General features: G+C 43.1%; 1 protein-coding gene across 1 annotated transcript in view; it reads right to left on the bottom strand.

The window, feature by feature from the left end:
• Window positions 1-8,539, bottom strand: part of LOC306699222 (A-type voltage-gated potassium channel KCND2-like) — a gene marked incomplete at both ends in the record, with an annotated part of 30,709 nt that extends 22,170 nt beyond the window's left edge. The window contains one exon of the mRNA XM_079163765.1: window positions 7,428-8,539. Within this exon, the coding sequence (XP_079019891.1) occupies window positions 7,428-8,539 (1,112 nt within the window). The remainder of the gene's footprint in view (window positions 1-7,427) is intronic.
• Between the last annotated feature and the right edge of the window lie 17,204 nt (window positions 8,540-25,743).

The raw sequence follows: 25,743 nt of genomic DNA, 5'->3' as shown, positions 1-25,743 counted from the left end.
GATAATTAGTTTTTTGGCCTTACAGCGAGACCCTGATCATGAAAATTTAAACAAGTGAGTAGTATAGTGGCTACAGTATGACTCTCCAAGGAAACTTTGAGTGGCCGGACTCAAACTTATAAAAAGAGTTTCTGCAGTACGTAAAAATGTATTGGATGTCAGGGCCTACTAAAAGGATAGGAAATGAATTGACACAATGGAATATAGAATAACCTTCAGAATTAAATCCATTCAGAATACAGAATGAGAGGAAGAGAACTCACTGCACTTAAAGGCATAGTTCAACATTTGGGGAAATATATTTATTTGCTTTCTTGTCACGAGTTGGATGAGTCCTCCAAATCAAACAACAATATTAGCTGCTTGCTAGATCTGAACTGATGCCTTTATCGGTAGGACAACATTATTTGTCTGTGCCTTCCAAAGCAGTTTCCATTTCACTATGAAAAAATAGTGAGAGTTTTTGTGATTTGACAACATTCTGGTTGAGGTTTTTGTTAAAACAACTACTTCTTTAATGTTAGGAAATGATCGTGGTCACGGTTGAAATTTTTTTGAATTTTTGAATTCTGAGCAAAACCCAAGCAATTGAAATAAGAGATTTTCACCATATTGACAACATGTTTGTGGCATTAAGAAGAAAAACAGACGCCGCAAACAAATGAACACAATCAAGTGAAGAATCTCATTCACATAAGTGACAAGAAAAGAAAAACCAAACAGTGAACCATGTGACCATGGGGACGCTCAAACCTGATGAAACCTGATTAGTGAAAGGTGAAGTGTATGGCAAATTTCACCATTAATATTGGAATCACGACATCAATAAAGAAAACATTGTTAGCCTATTAAATGTGTTTGTCACTGTTTAGTTTTTGCCACTCCATGTCGTTGTGTTTCTTACATTTGGCTATATCTGTATGTCGTTGTGTGTTTGATGTAAAATGGGGAAGATATATCTCTTCATTTGCTCGTGCATTGTGCCGTAGGGGTCGGGGAATCAATACCTAATGGATTGAGACAACCGGCACTAAGTCTAGTTTTGAGTATCGATACCTGCATCAATAAGATTGATACCAAAAGAAAATGGAATGAACACTCTTATTACAGTAATGCATGGACTCATTGCTTCTCCGCTGTTGTTACGTACATGCGCATGGCGAACACTTCGTTAGCTCATAGACTTCACACATCTTTTGTAATTTTGTAAAAAATACATTCAGAAGTAGCCTAATAATGATGATAAGATGATTATATTCACCTAAAATTATGCACTATTCTCCTCCTCTACATTACATTACATTACTGCCTTTAATAATGGAAGATCGCTGTGATTCTGGTCCTCGTATTACTTGGTTTGAAACCAAATTTCAGGGTATTGCTCACACCTTTTTCTCTCGGTCACCATACGATAGCCTAGTAATAAATGGGGAGACATGTTTAGAATAATGAGCTCTACAATACATTTATTGTGATCCTGACATGATAATTGTATGGATCTAATGCTAAGCACAGTGTAAACCGTTTAGAATAAAGTTGCACATCTCAACAAAGTGATGAGGAAGCATTATGTGGGTCTGCATACCAATCTCCATCAGCAGACCAGCCATTTTCATCTGTATGTAAATGCTGAGTATGTATATAAGCCATGCAGTACCAGAGGAGAAGATAGCTGTGGTTGGGTTTATCATTTTCACACCATTTGATCAACTGATCTCATGGCGTACACTTTGCATCCGTTATCTTCTACGACATATCAACTTTCAAGATAGGACACAGTCACATAATAGGCAATATATCCCTATTTTATTCATTCTCTCAAGTTGCGTTAGGGTTTCTTGGCTGTTAGATTGGATGGAAGTGGAGCCAGACAGAGCAAATACTTTCGAACAACAATGAAATCGAGGTGATGTGTTTTCTCACATACCTCCTTATTTCCTAATGCAGTGATGCTGCATTCATTCGGAGCAACTTTAATCTCGTTCCGGAAAATTCCATTAATCTTTGACGTTGCTTGCAATACAAAGCAGTAGATGAAAATGCTGAGCGGTGGAAAAAACACTGATGCTATATTTTATGTCCTCACACTACGTTACCCAGGCCCAAGTGCAGAACATGCTAGTCTATTTCCCTGCTTAATGCAGCACATTCAAAGTGAATTAATGAAAACCCCCCGCATGGAATGAGTGTTATTGGTGCTGCCTCGAACACCGGCTTGTCAAAGAAATCAAATCAAATGGAGGGATAGCCATTTTGTCCTTGCCATATAGATTATTTATCAATCTGACCATCCGCAGTGACGCATGCCTGCTTTTAGAGTCAGTTCACATACACAGTAGCCTCACATCAACCTACCAATGGCCAGAATCTGTTTCAGTTCAGGGTTGACTAACCAAAAACACATTTTCATTTTGACATTATATTATTCATTAAAAATATACCGTATACACTGTCAATAAAATGAAATTTAAGGTGCGGATGAAAGTCTTTGAAGTACACCAACATAAATATGATGTAATAAATCCGTAATATATGAATCCCTATAAAATGCTAATCAATCATTCAACTCACACCTCTACAACACCCTTTTAAATCTCTAGCTCCCAGTGTGAAACTGTTTCAGTGTGATGAAAACAAAGAGACTGAAATGCAGGGGCTTGCGTATTTTCAATTTAGCAGAAAAAGAGCCGCTCTGTTGTTTTTTCACAGATTCCGTCTTTCACAATGATCTTAATCTCCTCTTCCTGGCTTCCTGTTCCCGCCCCTCGCTCTCGCTCCTCCATTTCACAGTCATTTGCATGGGCAGAGAGGAGCATGCACAGAAGAGACATTTCAGTGCCAGGTCCCCCTCATTAAGTCACCTGTCACTTCAGGACCATTATACCAGCCTCATATTAGCATCACCTCTCCTCCCCAATAAAGCACCTGGAGAGGCACTATGAGCCTCCAGGCTAATGGCAGCCTACACATCTCACATCGGCCACATCTGCTTTACACAGCAATTCACCGCATCGCTCATAATGGATTGCTGATTTTCATAATGCGCATAACGTACACAATGCCAAGTGGTGTCATGTATTCTACTGAACACAAAAATTACACCCATTGCAGCACATAATCAAACACATCACATGATCTCGCAGAGTGTCGTGCACAGGCGGAGGAGGAAAAAAAAAAGAGTGAAAATCCTCTGCATTGGCTGCAAGGGGCATGGTAACTTATTCAACCACATGAGTGCTATATCATCAAGAATGCATTCGTTATCTCATGGATACAGATACAGTGAAAGGCCCTACAGATTGTTCCTGCATATTTCACTTACATTTGACATGTACTAAGGGGGTTTGGACTTCAAAAAGCTTTGCTTTGCACCATATCAAAGCTAAATTTAATGCTTTGCATTGTAGGCTTTGATTGCAATGGGGTTGAGGTGTCAAAACTGGCAAGCATGATAATGGCTATACTTCTGGTGGTTTATGGACCCAACAGTGACCCCCGTGTCTGTTAACCTTGCCTCCTCTGTCTTATAAATCCTATCCCGAGAGGTTTATAGGGCTCACTTGTCAAGCCTTTCCAGTCGTATTTGGTGGGTGGAGCTGTAGCACAGACGGACGACATGGTGATAAATTCTGCATCTGTTGAGTGACTACAATGTACGGCCGTGTTTGTTGTACCGTAGAACAATGCCCATGGTAAATGTGACGACAAATCAGCAATTAGAACGGCCATTCCTCTCAGCCTTATCCAGAGGCAGTGGCTGAAATAAAGATATTGATATGAGGGTTGAAGGAAACGTTGTGTGTGTGTGTGGGAGTGTGCGTGTGTGTGTGTGTGTGCGTGTGGGAGTGTGCGTGTGTGTGTGTGTGTGTGTGTGTGTGTGTGTGTGTGTGTTTGAAAAAATATGCTTGTGTCGGATGCTCAGGGCCATTATGTCTATCAAAGGTAATGTCTGTTTGTGTCCAGAGGAACATGTGTGCCTCTGTGCCACACTAAACCCTGTCCTCCCCACTCCTCTTCCCTTGTGGGTTGCGCTTGACTTCCACCGTTTTCACAGCTGCTCTCAGCAGTGCACTCCATTACACCTTAAATCACTTAAAAGATCTGAAGCACCAAAAAGTCCCTCTGCAGCTAATTCACCCTGACTGTGTGGATCATCTCGAGAAAGCAAGAGCAAAAAAAAACACTGCAACATCTGATACAAGCCGGATAAAGTGGAATGCTATCTTTATATTGGAATATAGAAGCAGGAATCTATCGCTGCCTGAAATGGACAATATTAAATCAAGTCACTAAATTATACTCCCGGACCGTAGTGCAGTTTTCAAAGATATTGCACAACACAATAGCTCAGAGGAGAATCTCATATCTCCAACACACAGTCACCCAATTCTTGAAGATCTTGGCAGGAGCATTCTGACAGAGGCAGATTCCTTTTTGTTAGGTATCCGAAAGCCGCCGCAGAGATTAGGCTAGATAAATAAGGAGGGATAAGTGGGTCTTGTCCTGTGTTTGGTGGCACAGAGCAGTAGACACACAGTGGCGTGACACGCAGCTGCACAGTGCTATTGATTCTCTGCTAGTCTCCAGGCACCCGTCCCTTTCATTCAGGCTGCCTGCCAAGTGCCTCTGAACAGGAGCCCCTGCTCTCTCAATGTCTGCACGTCTGCTTAAGCACAATCAATGGGCCATCAGCGGGGGAGAGAACGCACGCCATGTCTTTACTTCCACGGGGTGAGAGTCAGGGAAATTGAAAATATATGTAGTGGAAAGGCATCATGATACCATGTAGGCATAGAGCATCTTTGACTATCAGCTTGAAATCAAATGCCTCAAATGGAGGTTACAGTCAGTAGCGCCCCCGCTAGTCTTTAAAGGGCTTATTTTCGACCGAATGAAGAGACTATACACCCCGTTCGTATCTGACTTAAATAACTAGTTGTTAGGCGTGGCTAAATTTTTTCTGCATGCTGAGATCTGAAACAAATCATCAGAATACCTCATTTCCCCTGATCAGATAAGAATTTGAAGGTTACTGGTTAATTCCCTCAGGTCAGTGCATTCAGCAGACAGTGATAAGCACAATCCAGCTCTACTGTACGGCTGTAAGTTTTCTTCTTCTTTTTTTTTTTTAAAGCACACCTCAAGACAATGATGGATCATGAGAAGGAGCCGACTTTGTCTTTCAGTGATGGGTATTCAGCTTCTCCACCGGTGGTCCACTATGCAGCATATTGCACCACTGCAAGGCTTCAGTTGGGGTTGCAAATCTGTCAGCCAGGCTGTCATGGTTCACAATGGAGTGACAGAAACGTCCCCATTAACAAGGACATTTCAGTTTTGTCCGTCGCACGGCAGAACATCTTTTTCAAATCCATCTTAAGCAACACAAAGGGGATTCCGAGCTGAATGCAGCAATATATTTGTTGCTCCCCTAAATAATGCACCCTCTTACACAACTCATCTCTCATCTGCGCTTTCAATCTGAATGTAACGCACGGCCAATGCAGCATTACGTTTGAGCTGGCAGCTTCAATCACCGGATCGTGCATATTGCTAATTATGCACTCATTGGTCATTTAAAGGGTGAGTAGTAGTTCGTCTGGTATTGAGTGAGTGCAGGGGGAAGCTTTGTATGCCATTAAGAAGACAGGAAATCCACTAACTAAGTGTCACCCGCTGCATGAGGGAAGATAGAGAGAGGTTGGCGTAGTGACAATGAATACTAATAATTACAACAATAACAATAATAAGATATGTTGCCTGCAGAGCTGAAGGGTAACCAGGTGCCGAGTGCCTGCATCAATGCAGATATGAGGATCAAGAGGGATCCGAATCAAACACATAAAAAGTCAAGCATACAATGCAGTTCGCTGGCATGGAGCATGAACATTTTTATACCCGATAAACCAAAAATAAAACAGAAAACTCCCCATCTAAACTTTGTATTCACAGAATTATCCCGGACACATCTCAAGCACACTGTTATGCGCACATAGCCATATACACACACACACACACACACACACACACACACACACACACACACACACAGTACACAGCCAGTGGCAATTTGTTTTGCAATGTTTGATCTGTGATGTTATGACTTTGAAATGAAAAGACAACATTATTTCAACAGGAGCTCATTTCTGTGTCATCAGTGGAGAGCAGCGCGTGAGGACTAACATTGGCTGAGTGTCTGTTCAACCTCGTACGTGCATGCAGCAGCGAGTAAAGAAGCGGCGGGGGTATTTTTACACAAATTAGAAACGGTCCGATTATTATTTCCCACTGTAAAACGTAATAATCGCTTCGGGCACTCAAACGCCACATTCACTTTGTTTCATTTGAACAGATAAAAAACAAATGGCGGCTGGTCCACTCATTGACAGCAACTTTTCAGCACGTTAGAGAGCGCACCGCCGCAGCAGCTGAGATCGACTGAATAATGGAAATAATAATAATAATATTTATAATAATAATAACCCACGAGAGCATCTGAGCAGTTGAGTGCACACATCCATACAAATTAATTTGTAGTGATCATTTTAACCGCTTTTAATTATTGTATGCTACATCAGCACATAGTACAGCTGACGTTGTGCATGTGCATGAAATTAGCATTCAAACATGTACTGTACATCGTTAAAGGAAGAAAGAGACGCTGAGAGAGAGAGAGAATGAGAGGCAGTGATGAAGCGGTGCAGGGAGGGGGAAGGTGTGTGTGTGTGCGTGTGTGTGTGTGTGTGTGTGTGTGTGTGTGTGTGTGTGTGTGTGTGTAATCTATACATTTTCTAATTTACTTTGCCTTTAATTCAGTCACTGCCCTTGCGCCTCAGTTTGCGCTATAAATGCGGTGTGCAAGATATTGTAGACCTCTCCTGTGACGTGGAATTAAACAAAAAGACACCTCCGCTGTCTGTTTATTGACCACGAGTTTTCTGTTCACTGCAGTAACCTTTCACAAAGAGCGCTTCCAATAAAAGCCATTGAATAGAGGCAGGGACGAAGCCTAACCTTCGGATAAGGGCTGTTTGTGAGGTGCAGGCTCATTGATAGGCAGTGAATGGCGCACAGAAGCCTTTATAGAGCAGACCGTCCCTGCACTCATATTGGCTGAGCAGCGCTCGAGGCTGTTAATATGCCAACTAAATGCACACCTGTGGCTGCACGACAAATACTTCAAACCTTGGCCGAAATGTGTGGTAATTAGGTTCCGTACGCTAATTTAACTATTCCTCAAGATTTGATAAAATAAATAAATGTTAATGAATTAGTAGTACTACAAATAAGCAATTTATTAATTCGTATTGTCCATGTGTCGCCATTAACGTGGACGTTTCTTTGAGGATGTGAGCTTGTCGAAGTGGTGATCAATGTTTCATGGGAGCAACTATAAAGATTTAATGGACTTATATGCAGCCACCTACCCCAGTGTTGTCATGGTGACAATGGTGTACCAAAACGCTGCGGGGATACTGGTGAACTTGCTGGCCGTGGAGCCCTTTTCTGCATAAAACATGACCGTTGCAAAGATAATGATGGCCATGGTGAGGGAGAATAGTAGGAAGCCCAGCTCGGAGGCGCAGCTCTTCAAGGTGTAGCCAAGGATGCGCAGCCCCGCGGAGTGCCGGGAGAACTTGAAAATCCGAAAGACCCGGAAGACTCTCAGCGTGACGAAAGCACCGCTCACCTGGTCATTGTCGGTCATGACCAGGCCAATGTAGTAAGGCATGATGGCGACCACGTCGATGACGCTCATCACACTTTTCATGAACTTGTACCGGCTGGGGGCTGCTACCAAACGGAGGAGATACTCAACCGTGAATATCATGACGCACGCAGTGTCTAAACAAAAGAAGGCCAGCGAGTAACGGTCTCCACAGGACATCTCCTTTGCCCTGTTGGGCAAAATCCCACACGGAACCGTCTCCACCACGTTGGCCATCACTGATATGGCAATGAAGAAGCCCGTGACATAGTAGAAGACCAGAGCCATGGTGCTGGTGTGAGGGTTTTCAAAAGCCCGCCACAGGAACTCCCGGGACGTCAGGTTAACCGGCGTGACGTCATTGCTCTGGTCCATCTCCTCATCGTCTTGAAGCCTCTCTGCATTTTCGCGCCTCCGGTCCTTGTACTCCTCATAACAGCAGTCCCCAATGATCTCGGAGATTATACCAAAGAAAGCGAGCTCCTCGTCGTATGCCGATATGCACTCTTGGCGCGGATAGTGTAGTTTCCCCGTGCGGTAAAAATTGAGGATATGCCTGAAGATGTCAGGGTCACGGTCGAAAAAGTACTCGCTTGTCTCCTCGTGGAAAAAGAAGTCTCTCTCCGTGCTCCCCAGCAAAGTGTCCGGGTACCTCTCTAAAGTGGTCCGCCACGTCTGAAACTTGGTCCCACTCACGTTGAGGATGATGAGTCCGTCCTTGCCTTTCTTCTTGTCTTGTGGAGGGATGGGCATCGGGGTGCTCGCCACGGGCATCCATCCTATGGCCGCCGCTCGGGCGAACGGGAGCCATGCCGCTACACCTGCTGCCATGCTGGCCTATAGTGTTTAATACAACCCTGCTCCGGTTATCACAGTGCTATGGTTCAGAGACGAATTGCATCTGCAGGAAGAACAGCAGATAGAGACACTGGTGGTTAGGCTTCTGAGGCACCTAGGCTCAACAGAATGTGATAAGAAAACAAACAAATCCATTTACTTATACTGGCACTGCGCATAGCACTGTTGAGTATCACTCTCAAGCCTTTTCCCCCATTCTAACTGTTCAGTTATGGAAGCCTACTTTGCGGCAGAATATGAATTGGATTTCGAAAACGTCACCAATCAATAAGCAGGAATGAAAGTAAAAGAAATCCACCCACCTTAGGGAAGACTGCTCTTTAAATTGCATCCACGGTGAGTTTAATAAAAAAAAATAAAAAAACAGCTATCCTCGGAAGAGAGTACTTGCGATTCCGCCACCCATCTATCTGTCACTGCAGCCAGACGATAGAGGAAAAACAGTAGAATAACGTCGCATCAACAAGTTAAACAATTCGAGCAGCAGTTTCTCCGCACAGAGTGGTCAGTCGTCCAAGCGCGATCTTTTTTTTTTTTTCTTTCTCCTCTTTTCAACCGCAAGGCAACGGTGCTCAGTTGCATGCGTTTTTCCTCGCGTTGCAGCTACTCCTCAATAAACTCCTGTTCCTCTCGTCGACTGCAAGACCACCCTCCCCCTCCTCACCACCGAGCCCCTACTGTGGAGAGAGGAGAGAGAACCGTATGCAGAGAGAGGAGTGGTCCTATCTGCACCCAGAAATTCCTCTGCTGCTTTTCTGTGGGGGGAATAATCAATGCGTAATAGTCCAAGTAGGCGGCATCTCCAAAACCTCAAGTTAATGCTTGTGTTTGTGTGTTTTCCGCTCGCTGCACACCGCGAACCCTGACAATTCGACTTAGTACAAATGTAGCCTATACTATTGTGTATGATACAAAACATGAAATATGTTGCCTAAGGTGGCTGGTTTTATGTGGAGGTCGCGAGGAATTACTGGTTGCATTGATGCGCAAAGTCCTTTCAAGTCTTCCTTCTATTTTTTCTTTCGAAAAATTCCCATTACAGATAAAAAAAAAGACAATAAGTCTGATACCACAACGTTTGGGGAGTTAAGAGCAATATCGTTGTTTGTTTTACTATCAAAACTCTCACAGGATGCAATGACATATTGATTTCAATATCTGGACTTATTAGTTGTATTATTTTTTTTTTTAAAGAAATAAATCTCAGATCTGCAACAAATCGTGATCGATAGTGTTTCTTGAATTGCATCATTTTGTGATGCTACTCGACGGGGCAACACAGCTTTAAAGGTCAACATCATTGGGCTACAATGCTCTACTGACATTTTCCAAAATAACCATAATCAATGAAATGTCTCTTGTGTTCCATAACACAACACAGCCATCTCCGAGGGGAACCCAGACAGCTGCGTCCACTGTGGAGCATGTGTTGCAGTGGGGAACCGTATTTGGCTTCAGATTTATGCATTAGAACATAAAGAGCACGTTCCCACTGATCCTTGAACATATTTCTGACCTGTTTTAAACCGTTTTTGTTTTTCAGCACCACGGACAGCTCCAGAGCTTTCAACATAGTGGCAGACGCCACTTTCTCGTGCCCCTGTGTGCGTGCAGGTTTCAGTTTCGTGGTATGTTTTATACTGTAGTCACTTAGCTTTAGATCTTCTGCAGCTTCAGCTATAAGCACACAGGGGTTCAGAGTCATGGGTAAGTACACACAGCTGCAGAGCTTCTGTAAAATGAATGGCCTGTTTGACCCAGACTCCTGACCTCGAAATGAGGTGTAGATTCATTCTCTTAAAAAGATGCCACAGCTGTTGCTCTTATTCAAAGTACTGTAATTTGCAACAAGAGTGAAGCAAGTGGCAGTGTCTTGCTCAAGGACAGTTTAACAGTGTAAGTGGCCGCTGATGGACACACTAGCCAGATCTGTGGCCTTTTGTTCTCCAAATCTCCAGCCAGTGCAACACATTCACACCCAGTCATGGTTCCCGCTGGCATTATGCCAGAGGGAACCAGTTTTTTTGTAGGATGAATGCACAGGACTGTCAGAAGCCCCATTAGTGTATGCTGAGCATGTCAGAGCACACTCAGTGTTCAGTTTGAGCAGTCAGGCCCAGGGGCTATGTATTCATCAGGGCATTTAAATATTCCAGCGGTTGCCAAATGGCACCAAACACAGGCATCCCAGCTGAGCTGGATACTGCAAGCTTGTCAGAGCACAGATAGCCACAGTCTTTAATTTAAAAAGTACTCAAAGTGGTTATTTAGCATTTACATATCCTGTAATTTAATCAAAGCAATTTGTAAAATTTCTGATATTTCTACAAAACATGGTAATATTTTCCTCAGAAAATCAGTATGGGTGAGTTACCATTTGCATTTGGTTTGTAAAGTGTGTAAACCATTATTAAATCCTTATACAAGTGAAACCACAGTTCTATCCTGTTTTCCTTTCACAGCATATTGACAGATATATTATATTGGACTAGTCATGTTGTGTGGTGGTGGTCTGTGGTCTGGTGTGATGGTCAGAGTGACGCCATACAAGGTGCTGACATTCTTCATGATTACGCTCCTTTCCAAGAAGTTCCAAGGTCATTTCAGATGATTGGTGTTGACGCAGAGCTGTGCAGATGATTTAATTACATTGTCTGTGTGTTTATGGATTTACTCTTTGGATCAAGTAATTAGCGTGTGTCCTCAACAAGGTTGAACAACTCATCCCGCATTTTTGTGCTATTTTGCTGGTATCAGTTCAAAGATGGAAACTGCTGATCTTGATATATATGATAACAGCCTATATCTCAACCAACATGCAGAGCTGATTTTCAGTGGCTTCTAGTAATAATAACACATAATCAGACTCTTGCACTGTCCAGACAGATTTTGAACTTGTACTGAAACCTTTGGGATTAGGTTGTGTAACGGGATACATTTCGTGAACAGGTCCTTAAGTTTGCTCAGTGTTGAATCTCAAAGGCATGCATCCAAAACAAACACACAGACTGCCTGATAAACCCTCAGACTTTCATGTAGACTCACACACACACAGTCATCTTTTATCTGCATTTGATCAATTTACAGTAACAGTCTTTCCACTGTAGTACACTGGTGCAGCCCACACTGCTGCATGTTTTCTGTATCTATATTTAGTCAGGTCCAGCTCAGTGATTGAGATGATTAAACAGATGAGTCCCAGGGCTTGTTGAGGAAGAAGTGAAGGAGCAGCCGCCATTTGATAGGGGTCATCAATAAAGAAACTGAAAATATTTTGAAACTACTTACAAGTAAGTGTAACCCAGAAATAACAAGTGAGCAGAATGACTCTTCTATAGTATAAATATTTGCTTGAATGCCTACAACGCCTTTAAAGACAATCATACAGGCCAATGCTCTGCACCGTGTTAGCAGTGGGACAGAGGTCTACTTTAACCCCATAATAAACTTTCTTTTTATAGAGCATTTCAACGAGATGCAAAGTTCATGACAGGCCATAAAAGGGTAATAAATAAAATGCCAAGAGGATGAGCAGTAAAAATTCCAGAAAGGCAGAAAAAGGTTAGAGACGAATAAAACAGGCAAATTACACATAGTACCCTATTTCAGGCCTGGGAACACCGTGGCATGGTTTATGGGATGCTGCTAATGAATTCATGAATCGTCCCTGTGACCTCTGGGCACAATGACATGCTGATATCCTCAGGTGAACAGCCCACAGCCACGCAGCCCATCTCCCACCACGTCATCTTCCTCAGCTGCCTCTGCCTTTCCTCTAATGAGTTATTGACCCCCCTGCGGATGTGTAAAATATAGAGTAGGTCCTCTGTGTTCTTTATTGCCTATGGCAGATGGTGTGTTTGTGTATCTGCATCTCTGTGTCCATCCGGACATTCGTGTGGGAAGCTATTTATATGTGTGTGTGTGTGTGTGTGTGTGTGTGTGTGTGGGCTATGTACTGCAGGGAAGGGAGTTGCCGGGAGTGGGAGGATGATGTTTGTGCTTGAGGACTGTATGACTAGTTTTTATCCCTGTCAGGATTGCTGGGATAATCTCTAATTTAACAACTGCTGCTTATCAAAAAGCTGCAAATGGGCCATATGGGTATGTGTAGTTCACAGCACTTGTAATGCTACCTGTGTTTTTAGCAGTAAAAGTATATTCATGATTGTAGCCAAACATGTAAAATTCTACAAATGTTACTCGCACCATTACAGGGTGGCAAAAACTCAAAAGCCCTTTTTAAATAGGGTCTTACTCAGTAAATCATTCTATCATTTACATAAAATACATCCTGGATGAGGAACAATGAGATGGGGAGAAGTGTTCCACCCACTTGCGCCTTTTTAATTGTTTTTCACCTCGCTCTTTCTTACTGTCTCTATAGGGAAAGTAGCTCTTGTCATCTGGTGAAGAGGTGTAGAAGGGATTAGAACAGAAAAGGGGGGTGTCTGTCACTGTGAGTACTTGTGCCTATAGCTAAAGCACACACACAGCAGCATGTGTCTGGAGCTTTGAGAACTCCTCGAGCACAGTACATCACCGCACAATCAGCCGCGAGTCTTAACTGCCACTGCACCGGGCGGCATCGGCTGGAAAATGTAAAGTGCGGCCATGAAACTAAACTGTAGCACACTTTTCCTCACCTTGCCCTGTCAGTTCAACCTTGAAGTATTTCTTTTGGCCTTGCAGCTGTGCAGAAAAATACAGATGTGCGTTTATCTCATGGTGTGTAATTAAAAATCAAAGACAGCATGGCGCACGACTGGCAAACCTTCATCGAAATAGTAAGTTTATTTCCAAGGACATTGTATTGTTTACCCGCCTCATCTGTTGCACACAATCCCCACTGCATGGGTGTTGAGCAGATGCTATGTGATCTTCTAAACCTTTCAACAGGTTCACACTGTCTGTGCAGTGTAAGGAACCTTCTTTACGAAGTGTTGAAACATTTATGTTCCCGCTGCTTCTGTGCACTGAAGTGCTGGCTAAGGACATATATTTGCTGTAAAGTTCAGCTCCGGCACATTCAGAGTTCATTGCCCATCATTGGTGCAAACAGATTTGCGTGTTGGAACACGGGATTGCATCCAAGATAGAAAAATGGGATGTGATCTGTTACAGCATTGAAATCATTTTTGTTTGGCAGGTGTGAGATAATGTTTTATTGGATCGCGCCCAGAATTAAATTGCCATTCCAGATTAAACGTCACAATCATTTTTTAATTTAAGATTTTTTATTTTTTTTTGTTGGCTCAGTAATTCAATCAATTGTTTAGGATTTGCTTTTGGCTGTCTTTCTAGCAAGAATAAGCTTTAATTCCTACAGTAGATCACCATCACCATCATCAGAAGCAACCGACAGTGAGGCAGAGGGTCAGGAGGATTTCGGACTTGATGGCAGGGTTGTTTGTTTGGGCAGAGTCAGTGTGGGCTTCTCCTGACGTCATTTGTCGGGACTTGGCATTGGCTGGTCTGGCCAGTGACATTTGCTTTCCCACCATGTGGCCCCTGTACTTTGAGGCCAGATGGCAGATGATGCCTCCAAATCAGACGACACACAAACACTCATACGAACGTATCCACACACACACACACACATTTACATAAGCATACACACACACACACTGCTCACAATCAAGTTTCCCTTCACTCAGCAGAGAGGGGGCAAAGAAACAGATCGATTTGTCACCCAAAATAATTTATAAAGTTCTGATAGAATGCCAGAAAGTAAACTTGGGGAAAAGTGGATGTATTATGATTGTAGCTGGGTAGATCGATGCTTTCCTCTCTCTGTGAGGCTCGGCTTGTTTGTTCAGGGTGAAATATCATCATGAAGGCACAGCACACAGCAATTCCTCCTCCACCTTTATCTGGACTGCAAAATTTGTTTCTCCTCTTCTCGCTGTCTCGTGTCTCGTACTTTCTTTTTTCTTGTGTTGCTTCGTCCCAAATGAGGGAATCGTCCGTCTTCTGTGAGCAGTATTCAGAGGAACAGCAGTGAACTGAGATTCGTCATTGAACCAGATATCTTGTGATGTAGTCCAGAGGCCCAGGGACACAAGGGCTGGAAAGCAAACTGAACACTGTGTAGGTGAATATAAGTGTGGCCTATTAATCTTGCTAGGAGGAGGCAATTCAATTTAGTCCCTTTGAACGTTTTATCAATCATGAGCATCGCAGCTTGGAGGAAGACTAAATGAAGGAGGGCTTTCTCTAAATGCATCATATCAGTAAACTGCGATAAGCATCAGCACTTTAATCTAAAGCTTCTTTGAGCTGCTTTTTTTGTTTCTACTTTACTAGAAAGCACACAAACCACAGAGTCAGAGGACATTATATGGACAGCGAGGCGATGACAGGGAATGCACATGGTGATCAATCCATAAGGAAGCTCGGTGCAAGCTGCTTCTCTTAACATATTTCATTATTTTCTCTTTCACTTCCCACTGCTTTTTCTGTGTAACTCATCAGACTATAAATTAACAATGGGGAACTGAGCCCAAGCAATCCCGAATTTGACCAAATGAATGCGGCATCACATAGTGAGCTGACAGTTAAAGGAATAGTTTGACATTTTTTGCCGAATATGCTTTCTGGCATTGAATTACATGAGAAAATGTATACCACTGTCATTTCTGTCCAGTTAACACACTATATCTGTTTGTTTAATCATAAACAAAGACAGTGTCAAACAAAGACCATGTAGCGAACCCTTTCTTGGCTGAGAGCAATAACTTCCTGTAGTCGCGGCTGGTTGCCTGGGAACTGCTCAGAGCCAAAAAAATAATAGTTTGCCATGTGAAACCAAAAAAAAATGTTTTAAATGTTCAGTTTTTCTAAGGATTAAACCAAGCGAGTTATTATATGTTATTTTGTGCACTTAAGAGGTGAGGGATTTTTTTAGCGTCGCACAGACCCATGTTAGCAGTTTCCCCTCATTTCCAGACTTTGTGCTAAGCTAACGAGCTGCTGGCTGTAGTTTCATATTTAATGAGCAGATATGAGAGACGTATGAATCTTCTCATCTAACTCTCTAATATCTAATATCCCCAAGTGTCAAACTTAAATGTATTGATCTTTAAGAATTACATCAGCAGCTATTTTCAGAGTAATATATAAATGACAAAACCTTGTAATCAGCATAATGTGCGCATTGAAAGGGAACAGACCAGTGCCGACATGCTATGTGTCATAAACTCAATTGATATTCCATTGAGCAAACAATTGTCTTACCCTTTAAAGAAAATCTTTACATGGAACAGCTTGATACAAAGATAATGATGTATTTCAGTCTTGCAGAACGAGCAATGTAGCGAATGAGCGGGTGAGCTGCAATGAATAACGAGATAACCTGCCTATTAGATAAAGGGGAGGGGTTGAGGTCATCAGCTCCTGAGACGCTGCTATTGGATGGCAGTTCAATTTAAGAGGGGGTGGACCGTCCTTTGAGAGTTTTTTCTAATTAATCAAAGTCCCCCTTTAAACTCAACTATTTCACGTTCAATTTTATCTGCTCGTCTCCCACGTGCAAAGCCCTTGTGTGATGTGAGCCCATATCTTAATTACTCTCAGATCACTGATACCCCCCCCCCCCCCCCCCCCCCACACACACACTGCCGGTATCTCTTGAGGAGACAGAAAATCATTTTACAGCTGAGCAGATAAGTCCCTGTGCTCCCTTTAACAGCCCCCCTAGCAAAATCACATCTGACAGTGTTGTAATGACAGACAGGCAGCAAAGGGGCTTGTCCCGATAATTCCTCGGCTACATACTAGTAATGAGCCCCCCACACCCGTGATGGATTTCAAATTGAGCCCTTGAAAAAATATTACAGTTTTTAAGCAGACATACATCGTTAATATGTTATTAATCGCGATGGCTGCTGGAACTGGTCTGCTGCCGTAGAAGTTTTTCAAGTTGAGTGAAGGATCATTATCGAACGTATGTTTGGGCATGAATATGTGCACGGAGCGTTTACTGAAGATGTGTCCTGCTTTGTTACTGACCTATACTCAGGCCACTAATCACTCTGTCTAATTTGTTGTCATGTTCTACTTAATGCAACATTTGATCGTGTTCGTTGGCCTGCAAGAGAACTCTGCGGTTCACTCCATCTCGAGTGACGATCGGTCACCCAAAGCATTCAAGATGTCATCTGACTGGTTTTCTCTGGCTCTTTTTATCTTTTGGTTCTGCTGCTGTGGTGCAGTCGACTCCTTTTAAAATGATCAGACTAACGCTGTAAAGCTTAATGATTCACGAGTAATTAAAAGTGTGTGCGCCCCCAGGAACAACTGCAGTGGCTGGTGACTGCAAAGGTATGTTTTTCCACTCATGAGTATCTAAATGGAAAAAGTGTGTGGGCGCTATTGATATCTCACAATAAACCACTGTCAGAATTGGGCTCTTGCTCACCGTACACAGTCGAGGGCCCGGCGCTGCTTGTCAGATATTATGATGGCGAGTCGCACATACAAGGTTTAGAATTACAGCATATCTTTTGATGCTAAAATAATTATAAATCCTTCATTCTATAAATAAACCTGCCACATTAAAGTGCAATATTTTGATAAGCTAAGCCAGGGGTTTCTTTATCTGCAAAGGAAAAAACAATCCAGAGGGCAATGCTGGGGCTTTGAGCGTAGCTCAGGGGCTACGCTGACAACACAAGCTTGTGGTTAAATTAAACAAGAGACTGAAATAAACACAAGGTGAACAACCCAAAACTGAACTGCTGATATTAAACAGAGTTTGACTTTCTGAGCACACACAGCTACATAAAAGCACTTCCATTTCACTGTGCCTTGGTGTGCCTTCTGCCTAAATTATAGTAGTAAAATCACATTTTATTACAATTTAAGATTGTCATTATGGTTGGGCTTGCCAGCACGTGTATAAACATCGTTAGAGGAACTATTACTGCATAAAGCAACATAAATAGTCACCTGCAGCGGTTTGGTTTTTCCCACTGGTGGATGAATCAGCACGCAGTTGTGTAATCATCTCCTTTCACTCTTTCAGCTTGTTACTGGCTAATCATGCTCATTTAAATGGCTCACATGTGTAATTACCGCCGTCAAGCAGTCCCAGGCCTAACAGGTCAGCTTGCTTAGAGGGCCAAGCCCATTATGGAGACGTTAAGTTATGAGCTCAGCTGTAGGCCAGCTGTAGTAATACAACCCTGGAGAACGAACGCCAGCTCTTCTCATCGGGAAAATAAAGCTTTTGTTTAGCGTGTGTGCAGTGTGTACGGTAGCTTTGATTAGCATAAATGACCATAACTCATTTACGGCTCATCAGTGGCTGCTGTTTTCCAATCAGACCATTCCAGCAAACCTCAGCAGGCTCTAATGATGACAACAGTGACTTTGTACTTCTGCATAAAAAGTCTAATTGTGTTGGTGAAAGCTAATGATGGTCACAACACAGCTCATGCAGTTGATTGTTACTGGGGTTTTTTTTTTCCCAAAACTGAGCAACGGCAAGAGGAGGGACAGGGATAGTCACGTCTCGGGAAGTGTCTGTACTTACCGTGCAAAAAGGTTCTCATTTAGGATGCGGCGAGTGCAGTGACACTCTGAGGATTAGCTGCAGCGTTTTCCATAAAGCAGAAGCGCTCTAAGGACACCTTCAAGTCTTTCTCACTTTCCCTCTAACTCCCTGTTTCTTCCTCTCACTTTTCTTTTACTCCATTGCCACACTCCCAGGAGGTGAAAGAAATAAGCCCTGAAATGTTGGAGGAGAGGAGGAGGGGGAAGTGAGAACAGGGTGAACATAAATTCACTAGGTGTTTCACTGAGGTGTGTGTGTGTGTGTGATGGTGTGTGTGTGTGCGTGTGTGTGTGTGTGTGTGTGTGTGTGTGTGTGTAGGTGTGTAGGTGCGTGTGTGTGTGTGTGTGTGTGTCTGTGTGTGTGTGTGTGCTTGCTGCATGGGTGTGGGAATACACAGACAGACATCTGGGGATGGTATGGTTCCTGCAGGCTATAAACCAACGTTCAAAAAGCAGTGCGAATCCGCAGCTGGATCAAACCAGTGTTATGGCTGGTTTATGGACTGTGCCCATCCAATCAGAGCTCTAATTAAGCAAGTGCAGTGTGGGAATGGTGTGAGCATAGTATCTAATAGCCCTCAAGATTATTTTGTTGTTTACTAAGGGACGAAAGACTTTGCACTGCATGACTGCTGCAGCGCCATGTTGACACGGCTGTTTTATTATGAGCAAATACATATTTTTTCCTGGGCCTTCTCTGCTTAAAAGAGCCTTGGTGAGGCGGACCCAGGAGGCTGTACATTCTATTTCATTTCCATTTGAAAAACAGTGCAGTGGAAATGATAAATGTGTGAGGCCTATTGAGGAGCCTTCAGGGCAGTAATGTAAATAACAGAAATTAATCATCTTCTCCAAAGAGGGGGAAACACGCCTCACAGTCACAACAAAGGTCACAAATCCGGCCTACGCCTTCACTTCTTCTAAACAAGAAATGACAGACTTCTGACACGCCACTAATGCGTGGTCTTGTGTGTTTACTGAGTGTGTGTTTTCATGTTTGTGTATGAGCGTGTGGAAGCTTCTCTCCGTGAGCGCTTTCTGAATCTGCCTTTGAATTTCCTTTGCTTTATTTGTGTGCGAGTGCAAGGTCGTGCGTGTGCATCTTCGTGCATATGTGCATGCACGCCTCTATTGTCTGTTTCAGTGAGTGTTTGGTCACAGATTCGCAGGATACCTTTTTTTTTCTCTGAGGCTGAACCATCTACTTTTAGCTGACAGCAAATAGTTGAGCAGAACCAATTTAATCTTGTTTTTCAGCCCAGGATGACATACGGAAGAATAAAGCAGCGAAGCTTGTCCTAACTCTCCTAGTGGAGGCAGTCACTACGGGCAGCCGTACACTGAAGAATAGATAGTAATTACAATGTGTTGATATGCACTTTATAGGCATCATGGGAAGCTATGGCAACACGATGGTATTACCATACACTGGGCAGACATACTGCAACCTTCTGTGAGCTAGTCTAACAGCTTCCAGGGAAACTAATTTGCAGCCAGGGAAAATACTACCTGACAGATCGATTCACCAGTTGTACCCTCAATTAATGGACGATTCACTCACATCAGGAAAAAAAAAGAATCCCCTGGGCAGCTTTGGCACAGGAGAAAGGGAGCACAAATGTTGCTCTCCCACATCTCATAAATGTCACAATTAAAACCAACCACAAGCTCTGTGTACATTACAATGCCTCTCGGGGGACAGCTTGACATTTGGACAATCATGTCGAGTTTCTCATCATGAAAGAAGTTGGATTTTATGTACCCTGAAGAGCTTGCGCATTGCAGCATTATTGGACTCATTTGGAGAGAAAGAGGTAATTGCATTGGAGATAAAGCGCTGCAGAATGTTGCACATATATTCATAGCAGCAAGAGCCACGGAAATAGGCTTTTTCAATGACGGCAATCTATACATAGAGCTGGTCTGAGCTGAAGTGTTGCTGGTGAGGAGCACATACCAGCTGTCAGTGTGGGGAAAGAGAGGAAAATAGCTTTCATCAGGGAGGGGAGAGGACTGTCGGCCACAGGGAAGCGGAGACTGAATCAGTCATACATTTTGAAATAAATTCACACGGGTAAAGTAGAATTTGACTGCAGGAATCCAGAATGGTATACGTAACGTTACCGAACTGCTCATCCTCCCCAGAGAATCGGCAGATGAGCACAGTAAAGCTACAGACAACAAATCCTTTCAGCTCCCAGAATTCTGCAGATTTCAAACCAGATTAGCAATAGCTTTGCACCAAGTAGTTGATGAAAATTTAAAGGCAAGGCCTCCCGATTGTTTTACATAACACCAGGGTGGATGTAGCTGAACTAGTGTTGCCTCTATCTAGTCTTCCTCCATTTTGAAAGGCTGAAACTGGGTAGCTTAACCGTTGCCCTGTTGCCTATGTTTGTGTTGATGGACAAAATTATGGGATTTGACTAAGAGGATTAAAATGACAGCAGTTAATGAGACACAGCTGGGACTGGATCACAACAGACAAAATTGTATTCCCCCCCGCCCCACCCCCCCTCCCCGTTGGAGTAACAAATCCATAAATACATAAACAGACAACAAATGCACACATGGGCATTCACATCAGCACACAGGCACATATGTTCCCTCTCTCGGTCCTTTCTTTTTTTCTTTCTAACACACACCTAGACACGCCGCTAGACAAGCTGCCACTCACTTATTTGTATAATGCTTATTACACAGGGTTTATTATCCCATTCAAATGTACCAGATTAATTCACGTCTTTTCCGCTGGATTTGAAGTATTTAGCCTAACAGGACACAGTGGGAATAATAGCATAATTGTAAGCTCTCCATAACCCCTCCTCCTCTAAATGTTGGTTATTGGGTACAGAGCCAATGTGCACATGGCAATGATGCTTCTGATGTCGTAAATTACATTCAAGGTTGATCCACATCACATTACCACCTTGATCCATGTTATTATGCCTTGTAAAGTGTGCTGCAGAGACAGGATAGACAGGAGTAGTTGGTATCTGTAAGACTAAATAGAGAACACCTGATCTCTCTATTCTGACTATTCTGGCATTAATACTGATACATAAAGAGGAATTGATTGATGTGTGTTTTCTCACTAGGGGGCAACAGAACAAGCTGTAATCACACCACTGACATATTTTTACCTTGTAAAATGAACATAGCAAATGTGTCAGAAAACAGTTGTCTATTTATACATCCAGCAGTGCAACATTTTAAGTTGTTTCTGTAATCATCTGAACGTAACTCCAATATTTCCTCCCCTTGTGGTTTTGTTTTGGACTCCACCAACTCCTGAGAAAAAAACCTGGCTCTTTAGTTACCAAATACTCCATCATGTTCACCAGCTTTGCCTGTCGGTTGTTTGGTGCTGAGCAGTTAGAAAGTGGTAGCAGAATAGTCGTAAAACTAAAGCAAGGAGCCAAAGGGCACTAAACGCTCCGTAAAACTAATTATCATCTGCTACAGTATGTGTATGGTATTGATTTCACCTTGTGAGTCTGTGTGTGTCTCATCAGAGAAAAATGTGGTCTGGGAGACACAAACTGCAGTCCTGTGTGCTTTTCCAGGTGTTTACATGTCTGTCTGTCTGTGGACAAGTGTTGTGGCTTTGATCACAACCGTGAAAGATGCAGTCACAAAACTTTGCAGGTTTGTAGTTGAGGTCAAAATTAAGGCCGAATTCAAAGATGAGGTTCGAGCAAGGAAGCCAAAAGTAGAGGGTTAGAGCACTTTACACCCCTGGCCCAATTTGGAAACTGGTGTTTCTCATCACATAGTCTCCATATAAGTTATAATAACTTCCAAACAAACAAAAAGTAATTTTCCATAATTTGGTTAAAATCTTGAATTCCATATGCAAAAATGCTTTTTTTATATGGTTAAAAAAAGGACAGATTCTTATATGCACAGTGTTGTCTCATAACCGTATGTAAATGTGATGGTGGGACATGTGTATTTGATGCATTGACTATAGGATCCTCTATAGGAACAGAGCTCACTTTCATTAGATGGCCATGGATTGATTTCCTGTGATGATCCGTCATGATCATTTCTGTCAGCACATTTGTCCTCCAATCTTTCCAATAAGTCAAACTTTACATCCTTCCACCTTTATCTTTTCACGCTTGAGTAAAGCCAAGTCCACTTTATGTATCTGATAGTGATATGGGATGTCTCATGTACATAAAATGTTAATGACATTCCTGGACATCATGTCCTCATGAGTAGCCTGCAGCAAACCCACGCACACTAAAGACAACATGCTTAATCAAATTCATGGGGCTCGAGATGAGCTTACATGACACTAATGTGGTCTGAACCTGCATGATAATCTAATATGCATGTTAATAAAGAGGCATCTAGTTTAAAGAATCTAAATAATGCAAGCAACACATTATTAATGACTGGCTAAGAGAACGTCTGGAAGACAGAGTGCTTGCAACGCATGCATTTAGAAGCAATCCTGATGAAATAACTTGTGCGCCTGTGCGTGTATGTGTGTGTGTCCATCTGTGTGGGCGTTTTTAATCTATGCACACTTTGCGACTTTCACACATGGCAGTGATGCATCACATTACATTTTCTCATACAGCAGTCAAAAAAGACATTCCCAGCATCAATTTACTGCGGTACATTTATTGTTATTCCTCTCATCTTTCTATGTTACAGGCAGCTCAGTGTACGGTTGGTACATTCAAAAGGGGATGACTGTATCAAACTGTGATAAAACTAGCTGTGGCTCTCCCACAGACGCAAGCATTACAGTGAGCCCTGCTAGCCAGTCAGACACAAAGGACAAAATGCAGAGAAGAAATGTAATCAGAAACAGAGATCACAGCATCAGGTCGTGGCTGTGAAGTAAGCTACAAAGATCAGAAGGATAACTCGTCCGTTCGCAGCTTTCCAACGATCAAGCCAGCACTACGAACACGACATCCCACCATGCAACGCTGCCTGCTTGTAATAAGATTCATCAATTAGGTCCAGCACTTGTTTAGGCTGTAAACAGTCAATCTGCTCTAATATTTGGAAACACGTTGCCCTTTCAAAGCTCAAGGGCCACAGCACTGTTGAGCTTGGCCTGATGCTGTGATGAATTAGTAAATCTCTGAGTGTGCCCTGAATTACATTATGCAAATCAAACACACGGCCCATCTGCAGGGAACATCAAATAGAATGTATTTCTGTTCAACGGAGCTATTTCTATCTATTGGAACACACTTTTAGCCACCTGTATGCATAAATGTAATACAATACGATTGTCATAGAAGCACTGTGGCCACGACTGGAGAAATACGCTGTAATAGGATTTGGCATATTCACTGAAATGTAAAAAGAAGTGCATTTGGCGCCCAGTGACCCAAAGTGCCCGACCATCTCCAGGTTAAAAGCTGATTGAGACCAATGACTTTGACGCTTACAGTAAGAGGGAACAAAAAGTTATGCCTCCATTTCAAATCAGCCTGAGTTTCAACCCACACAAAGGACATGCTTCAGTGATCTGAGAAATTACAGGATACCACCCTTTCCAATTTCGCCATCACTGGACCAGACTGTTGCAGGCTTTAGAAACAATTACCCCAAGGGGACGAGAGTAACCTTGTTTATAGCTCATTGAGCATCCACAGTTCCAATTTCGTGCAGGTAATTACAACATCGTTATCTTCTCCTAAATCTTCACCAGAGGTGCTATCCTGAAAAGCTACCTTTGGCTCAGTTGTTTGCATTTTGGACACTGATCGAAACAAACACAGCATCAGTATGCGTTTCTCGGACGGGCTTGTGTTCGTTCTCCAGGTGTCGGTGACCCAGAGCAGCCTGCTCACCCAGAACGCATCAGTCACACTAACACACATCTGTCGCACCGGTCCACCCACTCCATCAAAGCCATGGCTGCTCTCTCTCCTTGAATGTCCCACCCCGCTTGGAGAGGACAAACAAATCTTCTGATTTGCCTCTAATCTGCAGTCTACCCTCAGTGTGGGCCACCGTCCACCCAGCACATCAAGGACAAGCACTCCACAGGGGGGGTATCCATTAGCACAGCGCCCTGCTTCCACCATAGTGCGATAGGGACAGGGCAGAGGGATACGCTCCAATTAGAGATGGAGACATGGGGACTTTGGCCCTGACACGCCCCTGCTGCTCCACAAAAGAAGTGTGAGCCCACCTTATTTGGTTTTCCTTCCCTGTCATGCCCCTTGCCTCAGGCCGTTGCTGTTCATTCACAACATGAAGCCAAAACATTTCACATCATGCTGTTTTCTTTTCATGTGATTGCAAAAAGTATGAATGGCTGGACAAGCTTAAGTGTGTGTATATGTCTATAAAATGTGTGTGATCATGTGTATGTGTGCTGGCTCTTTGGCACGAGGGTTAAAATGCATGCATCTCTCATCTGAGGCTTCCATCAACAGCAATCAACCCCTATATAGAGATATATAGTGCAGCATGTTCAGCATGCATGGACTGTGTTGAAATAGGTTGAACTAGCTTCATGCTTCATGCATTTGCATGCTGCATGAACACAATCTGCTGGCGCGCAGTGGGACCTCCCTCTGTCCATTTGCATTGTTTTTACGCTCCCACGCGAAGTGAACCAATTTGTGGTCATAGTCCGTCTGATTCCTAATCAGGATTTGTGTACATGAGAGGTAAGAGACACAGAAGAAAGAATAGCAACACCACTCTAGTATGAATGTTTCATCTTTGTTCTACATGAATGCAACACAACATGTTCCTGATTCAATCACGGGACAGCATACCTCGCACTGGTCCCGTGTGTATATTCTTAAGGGGAGAGATGGGCACCAGATTTCAGCTTTTCCATTACAAGACACCTTCCATTGAATCTAAACTTCATCAATGGCCTGCAAGTGCAGCCTTCTACATAAACACAGAAAAAAAATCGAGTGTATTTGGTTGATTATGCAGTGTATCAACTATGCATGAAGCAATTACATACCAGGGCCTTGGGGCTCGGATGGAAGTCGAATGGATGAATTCCTACAACGTTTCCTCCCTCCACTCTTTCTACATGTCCATTCATTAATCCAGCCGTTTGCTTGTGCAAACATTCGTTCAGTTGTTTGTTTGTCTCTATGCACAGCCATTGAAGTTTTCCACAGGGATTTCCATCTGAGTTGAAAAGACTGGCAGCATTGACAAATAAAGGTCAAAGGTAGAAGAAGCAGGCAGGGGAACGAGGCTTGTGGTGACAGAAGAAGTGAGACGAGAAATAAACCACTGGATCTGCAGAGGCTTGGATTGATTGGAATTTAGAGAGCAGGAGGAAAAATTAAATTGAAGGATGGGAGGGCGGGAGGGAGGGAGGGGCTGGATCAGAGTAGATGGAAGAGCAGGAGTCAGCATGATAGGGGGCAAGCCAGAGAATGAGATTTTTGCCCTGAGAGCACCAACTTCAAAAGCTTTTGGGGGCATGCCTTTACACAATTTTACTCTTAACATAATCCCGATTTCTGAGAATGTGTGTGTAGTGCGAGACAGAGAGAGTGCAGATGGGGATGAGAAAGATGTAAGAGAGACAGAAGCATCTCCGTGGAACCCCCCCCCCCCCCCCCCATTGATCCTCCTCAGAACAGAATTAATAAGTCATCACCCAT

The sequence above is a fragment of the Pholis gunnellus genome (assembly GCF_910591455.1).
Source record: "Pholis gunnellus genome assembly, chromosome: 7".
NCBI lineage: Eukaryota > Metazoa > Chordata > Actinopteri > Perciformes > Pholidae > Pholis > Pholis gunnellus.
The sequence above is the reverse complement of the archived record's forward strand: the minus strand, read 5'-3'. Positions and strand labels throughout refer to the sequence as shown.